General features: G+C 34.8%; 1 protein-coding gene across 1 annotated transcript; it reads right to left on the bottom strand.

Moving 5' to 3' along the window:
* Positions 1 to 503: 503 nt before the first annotated feature.
* Positions 504 to 3,518, bottom strand: LOC306896577 (GTPase IMAP family member 9-like). The gene is made up of 2 exons (XM_079460691.1): positions 3,442 to 3,518; positions 504 to 2,386 (listed from the first exon to the last, which is right to left on the bottom strand). The coding sequence occupies exons 1-2, from the start codon at positions 3,473 to 3,475 to the stop codon at positions 1,569 to 1,571; spliced, it is 852 nt and encodes a 283-aa protein (XP_079316817.1). The 5' UTR covers positions 3,476 to 3,518; the 3' UTR covers positions 504 to 1,568.
* Between the last annotated feature and the right edge of the window lie 4,906 nt (positions 3,519 to 8,424).

Raw genomic sequence — 8,424 nt, 5'->3', positions numbered from 1 at the left:
CTGCACCACGTCGTAAGACCAGCAACACGTAGATAGTATCTGCAGAGTCGTCAGCATCAGGATGCGAAGGCTCCGAAGAACAAAAGGTGAATGAATGCGGCACGCCAGCTCCCTTTTATACCCGGATATCCGGGGGCGGAGTCCGGCATGCAAATTTCATTCGCCAATTTTCATTGGCCTGTTCAAGTCAGTCAGAGAAGGTAGGTTCTCAAGTCAAACCCCATTCTGTCGACACAACGTCGAGAGACCGACAGAAAGGGAACTATGGAAGCCCGATCCTGCCAAAATTTTAAATAAACAAATACATCAATAAATCCAAGAAGAAATGTAAAAAAGTGAACATAAATACAGAAATTAATTTTATAAAAATAACACAAAATTATGAAAGTAATAATATTTAAACGTATATTGTATAACGTATAAATGTAACAATTCTAGTGTATATTCTATTGATAATAACATATGGGTTTATGAGTTCTGCAAAACAAATCATTCAGTTTTTTGGGGTATTTTACACAGCATTCCAGCTTTATTTCTTTGAACAAAAGTATACAGTGTACCTTAGAGCATCAATCACCTTTGCGTAAATAATCATTATTTGATTTAATGAATAATGTAAATTCGTGTTTAAACCATCTTACTTTGATATTTTTCGTCGCAGTGCATCAATGTAGACATAAACAAACATGCAGTGGACATGGGACAACTATTAAACATTGTAATTATACAAATGCATTTGTCATTTGTTGAAAAAAGTGAGAATGGAAATTTTCTTCGTATTAATAACACTAATGCAAAAATAAAAAGCACATTCTGTTCTGACGATGAGAGAAACACAAATTCTAAATGTCTTTTGGTTTCCTAACTTGAAACGGTAGGTTGATATAGAAAGTTTGTTACAGGATACAAAAACATATAGGTTATTAAACAAAGTGACCATACAAGATCTAGTAATAGTTTCAATAAACAACTTACCCTGAACCACAAAACCTTAAGTAGCACGCAAACATTTGCAGTAATAACCAAAAATAAATTGTATGGGTCAAAAAAGATTTTTCTTTTATGCCACAAATCATTAGTTTATTAAGTAAAGATAATTTCCCATGAAGATACTTTGAAAATATATATTTTTTTAAATTGTGGATGCAGCAAAATGGCCAACAAAAATGTCCAGAAACCCACCTACAGACATCGCTCGTTTCTGCCCACTCATTAATAATTGCCCGCTCCTGCCTAATATCTATATGTAAAGCGTAAAATTCAGCTTTCAGTTTCATCTATTCTCCACAACGTCATTACAGCAGTATATAGAGAGAGTAGAGAATATAAAAATTTGCAATGGGCTAAAGCACCCCTGATAAACAACTTCAAAGGCAATCTTCTTAATATTTTGATTTTCCACCCTCAGATTCAAGAGGTTTCGATTTTAGTCGTATCTCGGCCAAATTGTCAGATCCCAAAAACATACATCATCGGAAAGCTTCTTTATTGATCTTTCAGATTATGTAAAAATCTCAATTTTGATAAATGAAGACTGGTTTCGTTGTCTATGCTCACGAAATGTCCTCTTATATACGTGCTATTCCTTTTGCTACTGCTTCTGCTGCATCTTCAGCTACTTTAAGTCCTGATGCTTCTACTTCATTCGCTGCTGCCTCTGCATTTTCTGCCCCTACGCGTATTGCTGTTTCTACTTCCGCTGCCATTGCTGCTGCTGCTGTTTCTGTTACTCTTAATGCCATCTTGCTATACCCTTTAGCTGTTTTTTTAAAACTGCCCCATTCGATCTTCTTCTGGAGTTCTTTTTGAATCTCATTGCAGTAGGGTTTTCCTCTATTCTTTCTCACCGTTTTAACAACCATCTTTAGCAGCTCTGTGACCTGATCTCGCTTCTCTCTCTTGCGATTGTCAAACGCGTGATATCGACCACCGCACTCACTAATCAGTGACTGTATTTCAGTACACCCTTTTACATATTCATCTAATGTTTTACCCATCAGCGCATCAGCGTGAGTAAAGAGAATGATGGTGTATTTTACAGCATCTTCTCCGAAGTGCTTCTGAATCCATGTCACGGTGTTCTTCTCCTCTTCAGTGCATTTCACATCCAGTCTGATGATCAGCAGGAACACGTGATGACCAGGACCAGACGTTTCTACACGTTTCACTATCTCAGATGAAACCTGCTCTTCAATCATTCTTGTATCACACAGTCCTGGACTGTCAATTACGGAGATGTTTCGTCCGTCCACCTGGGCTTCTGCCTGGCAAATTTTAGTGACGGAATTAATGGAATTGCCCTCTCCAAACGCATCCATTCCCAGTATAGTGTTTCCAGTGGCACTTTTTCCAACTCCAGTTCTACCCAGTAGAACGATTCTCAGATCTATGTTCCCAAACATAATAAATCCAGTTAAGTCACCAGAATGTACATTACGCTATTCTTTAATATTTGCCAGTGATTGTTTATTGCCAAATTTTACTTGATCGTTTTGTCAATGTTGAGTGTTATGTTGAATGTGTTTCACCTAAAAATGAAAATTCTGTAATGAATTGCTCAAACCTGTGTAAATATATTTGCTCCGTTGAACACAATGAAGGATATTAAGAAAAATGTAGCAACTTACATTTCTGGGGCACCACTGACTACCATAGTAGAACAATTTTAAATGATTGTCAAAGGTGCCCAAGATCTTTTCTAAATTCTTTAAAATATCTTATTTTCTGTTCAAAATAATTTTTCTACTATGGTGGTCAATGGTGCCACAGAAATCCCAGTTGCTTACATTCTTACAAATATAATTTTTTTGAGTTCATCCAAACAACACTTTTGGGTGAACTGTCCCTTTAAAATGCCATAGATTCAGTTCTTACTATAGAAAACGATTTCCAAGTGAAATGCTCTCCCAGTTAAACCTGTTTCTCTAAAGGTTTTTCTTCATTGGAATTTTGGTTTCTTGAGAATGTTGCTCACCGAGAGAGCTCACGTACAGTATATTGAGACTTAAATACTTTTTTATATCACTGTGGAAAGGTTTTGATTACTATCCTACAGGCACTTTATTGTTTGTACGTAATGTCAAATTGACACCCTGATCTATTTTGATGTTTTTTTTTATTCTTTATTTTAAAAATTCTGCTGTTTCTTCCTATTCTTCTTTTATCCTTCTTGTCTCTGTTTTTTGCAAAGACATATTTTCTGTAAAGACAAATTTTAAAAGCTTTGTGTAAATCAAATGTAATTGACATCAATTAAAAATGTCCTTGCTCTGATAAACTTGCAAGAGTCGTAAACAAAAACGTTTTATATTTAAATACTTTTATACTACATATTTTTACAAACCACCTCACTCATCTTTATTTAATTCAATCAACAACCACTGGAAAATGTTAAAGTACCTTGATTTACTCTTCTAGGCAGTATACCTGTAATTTACTGACCTGATTCTTCCTTTTCTTTCTTTGAATTATCCATTCGTGTTACTCGACTGTGTTCAGTGTTCTCCGGTTTCTGCCTGCAATGTGAAAAAATTCATTTGAGTGACAATTTATACACTCCAGCTTCCTGTTTTTGTAATATCTAAATTCTAATCACAATACCAAAGAACAGAACTGGGTTTTCCACGTTACTAGGAAGAATTAACTACGCTTTTGACTCTGAAGTCCCAACGATATGTTATAGCAATAAGACAATACTACATTATGTAGGGGTTTTTAGTACATCCAGGCAAGCACAGATCTAGATTAAATTCTGAACTAAATGCAACAACTTTAACAGTGTGTGTGTGTGTGTGTGTGTGTTTTTGTGTGTGTGTGTGTGCGCGTGTGCCAGAGCATCAACAAAACAAAAGCAAAGTGGAGAAAAAAAATAGAAGAAATCACACTCAACTAAAGTGCCAGAAATGTGACGATGCCAAAGTAAAACCATAGAGAAATGTTGCATTCTGCTCTTATTTTCAGTGACATTCGGCCTAATAATCATGATCATCCTTAGAAAAAGTGAATATTGTCTCGGTCAGGTTTGATTCAGAGCTTTCTTATGTAACAGTTTTACTTTATTCTGACACATACGTACCTAACTGCAAGTGTTTCCTTCTGTAAATTGATTGAAGAATACAGATTTTGGTTTGTTGCATTATTTTGAGGATTATATATATTCTTATTGCAAAGGAAAACATATTTTGTGTTGCAGAAACGTGACGAAGTAATGATAAAGTTCAAGGTGTAAAGTGGCTCTGTGCATAAAATTCGCAAAAACGTCATGAAATAGTTTAAGGTTCAAAACAGCTGCCTTTGTGTTTCACATTTAGGGTGGAGCATACTCTTTTACTTTCAATTTATGTTGACTGCACCCTTTTAACAGAAGTATAGACTGGGGCTGGTTGTCACACTTTTGGATAAGGTGAATATTTGTTAGTCAAACTTAATTTCTGTTGAACAATATGAGATAAGTGAGAACAGCGATATAAGAAAGCTGTAAATATTTTAAAAAGCGACCGGGGGATGTTCGCAAAGAAAAATATTGCTTGTCAGGGTTTCACAGTAAAAACAGACTGTGTGTATACTGTAAACAAAAGCAAAAAGGGCGGTTAACATCAAAACATGCGTTACAGTAAAAATTGCAGTAAAAAAAGAATTATAATTGCAAAGGAAACTGCTGTTTTAATCATTTATTTTTCACTGTGAATAATAAAAGTTATTTATTAAAAAGTGTATTTCTGAAAAAAGCCACTACATGATGAAATATGATCTTGATAATGAAAAGAACTCACTATGCTGTCATATTATTAATGTTTTACCTGTGGAAAATGTAACCTAGCATTATTAATTCTCGTAAAACACGGTGGAAGTCATGATAAAGCGATTCATACAGGGATGCAGTTCATTATACACATCATACATTATATAAATTTAATTCTCTTTTCTATAATTTAAGCTCTATTATCGGCTGTGGCATGAGTTATTTCTGCAGGTATGAAAATAGTTTTTCATCACTTTTAAAGGAACAGTTCACCCTAAAAAGACATTTCTGTAATCATTTACTCACGCTCATGTCTTATTCCGTTCGCTTTATTTCCCGCTTTGGTCCAATGCATTTACACTAGTCCTGTAAAACACACTATTTATAATGTAATTTCTGAAAAATAATGATTACACATTAATCAAACTAACCAGAATCTTAAAAAATAATGAGTCTGCCTATTATATAGTATTTTTTCCGTTGCATCAACGCACATTACCATAGTAACACATCCTCAAAGCGAGCGTGCAGTCATGTTAAACATGATTAGGTTTTTGACCCAGAAACATCTGTGGTGCAAATGCATCCAACCTACGGGATATGATGTGACAGCGAGACAGAATGAGATAAAGTGAGACAGACAAGAAGAGAATAAGGTTGTACATAAATGACAATTGTTTTAATTGCACAGAAAACCTGGATGCATTGAGGTTTTTTGAGGCTGCTTGCTGCTCAAGTCAAAAGAGCAGAGAAGAAGTGGTACCACAAGGAGGAGGGTGGACTTGGCTTCAGCCTCCATGCTCAAAAAGCCTTCTCAGATATTTCAGAAGGGCAGCAGGTCCTATACTGCATCCAGATCTCCAGCCACTTCATTCTTAGATTTTGTTTGTAATATTATGAATTATAATAATTGTTCTTATATTGAAAACATGTCACTTCACTGAAGTAAGTCCCAAGACATATCTTTAAGTGTGGCATTAGTAGACTTAATAATAAATCATAAATAAATAGGAAAATGGCATGTTTTGATGGAAATATAGTGAAAGTATTATTTCAATTTCCAAGTATACTAGCCTTCTACTCTTCGGATAAAATAATCTAATACAATTTTTTTTTGTTATTGTTTCATAGTTTTACATACTGTCTTGTAAACTTATCTTTAATTGTATAATCAAGTTATGATGTTAAGTTCACTTAAAGAAAACGTAAAAGATACATTATAAAAACTTCAAACTGTACTTTCTTCAACCAAAAAAAGTCTTAAATTGTTGTAAATTCATGTTAAATGCATTCCTATGAGTTTACATTTAGTTTGTATAAGTAGTATTGTTGCAGCACAAAAAGTCGCAAACTTAAAGTTTAGTACTGTTACACTTTCAAGTATTCTTAAAAACTAAAAAGAAGGCCACATTGGGTAGTATTAAAATAGCACACTAACAAGTTAAAGTGTACCAGTTCAATGATTTAAGTATGCTTGCTACATAAAGTATACTTTAGTAAGCTTTAAGCATATTTTATGTATATGCATAAAAATGTCTGCGAAGTATATTTATTGCAAGGTTGCTTCCCATTCTTGTGATGATATTCATGTAGATTTCACTATTTATGTAGTTTAATTATGTACAGAGAACCATGATGATAGTACAAGCTAAGCAATCTTCCCATGGTTTTCTTCAGCACGCTACATTAGTTGTACAGTACACTCGGAATGTGGGAGAAATGTGTTACCATGGCGACCAGCACACTCCATACGGGGCTGTCTTCTACATACTGTCTCTCTTGCTTTAGATCAGAAAGATGCACCACGGTGAGATTGACAGTTTCTCAAAGGCCTGGTGAAGTGGGAAGAGAGTGGGTGAGAGAGGTATACTGTATTATGTGCAACCCTGTTACCACACTTTTCCTCCTTTAAAAGTCATTCATAAATCATTTCATAAAAACCGTGACACACCAAGACTAATCTCACCATTTCATAAAACATTTAACTTGACCTCCTGAAGCTGATCAACATTTTCAGAAGGTTAAGCATCGTCTTTCACTGTTGGTGAAAAAGTTCAGAAACTGTTTAAAAATCTCTATACGGTGGATGTCTTAAAACGTTTTTTTACAGTACAGTACACCGAGTGTGTTGGCTTTACAATGAGAGCTGTTATACAATGACTCCAAACTCTGAGAATCATTCTGGAGACATGAGCTGGAACAACTATAGAGAGCCCCTGCTGATCTTTTAACCATGGTGTCCTTCATAAAAAGAGTTTTTCTACAGTAAATCTTAAAAATCTATACTTTCTGTTGAGAAATATATATTTTCTTAGGGAAAATAATATATGGTTACAGCCATATATGCTTTGGCAGAAGTCAGTCTGTATGATTTTGTAACATTTGTATTAATTATAATATATTCATAATTTATGAAAAATGATTTGCTCAGAAGGACCTCAGAAACTTGTGACAAGACAGCAAATTGTATTTAATTAATTAATTAACACTATTATTAATGGTCAATTATTGTCCTTCATATTTGGTTACATGATTTGTAATGCATCATGGGATATTTAATAATACAAATTTGATAAAATGTTGTTCCTTTCATTTTATTAAAGGAAAATTAATTTAAATGCTTAAATTTAAACTGTCATTCTATAGCATTTTATAATAAACTAATATATGTCATTAACAAGTACACAAGTAGCAGTATCAGCTTATATTAGCTTATTCAAATCTCAAACACATACACATACACAGATGAGGATGTAAGAAATGGCAGTTTGGCTGTTACTTTAAAACAAGACATCTATCCATTTTTAAACCTGCTTATCGTCACGGGAGGACTGGAGCCTATCCCGGCATCTTGGATCACAGGGAGGATACAACCTGGCATCACAAGGCAAGAAAACCCAACAGTTATGCAGAACTAACCCTAAACTAACCAAAATCAACAACGTTTCTATACGTATTACTATAACGCCGTATCCTGCCATGAATAGACTGTCGTCTCAGAACTGTCAGGCGGGCAGGCAGCATGTGAATTATGAATACTGAAGGTTAATGAAAGCGTGGCTTCTTCCGTCCTCTTCATTAATAAGACACATTGCCTGAGGAAAACAGAAGATACAGGAATAGCGCTGATAGTACATTATGTTAGTATGCTGTTCCAAGCGCAGCCCGTGACACAACAGCCTCCACTAGATGTGCTTTCAACAAATGCACAGAGAGAAAAAAGACACTATCATGTTTCAACGTGAACATAAAATGAGATTTAGACATATAAACAGTAATATAAATATGGTAAATGGAGCTGAGTCTTCAGATCCCCGGGCAGCAGAACTCTCATGTCACTCATCATTGTGCAGGCCAAAAACAAACAAAGCCTTGTCAGGATTCATCTCTTCATCCTTTCGGTCTACAACATCCTTTACGATAAAAAGAGACTTCAGCAACTCTGCTTAACGCTATGAAAACAAATGAATGGCAGTCCTCCATATATCCAGACAGAGTACACCTGATCTGAGCAAATTGAATAGACATTGTGTTTTATCATGCCTGCGGTTGCTAACGTGACTCTTATAAAATGTCATAAAATGAACCAATGCATGCACAATACAAACCAGTGTTATTTCAGTTTGTGGTTTTGGTTTTATAAATGTTTTCATTTGGCTTTCATTTTTATACTTGTAGTTTTA

Source organism: Barbatula barbatula (assembly GCF_947034865.1).
Source record: "Barbatula barbatula genome assembly, chromosome: 7".
Classification (NCBI taxonomy): domain Eukaryota; kingdom Metazoa; phylum Chordata; class Actinopteri; order Cypriniformes; family Nemacheilidae; genus Barbatula; species Barbatula barbatula.
The sequence above is the reverse complement of the archived record's forward strand: the minus strand, read 5'-3'. Positions and strand labels throughout refer to the sequence as shown.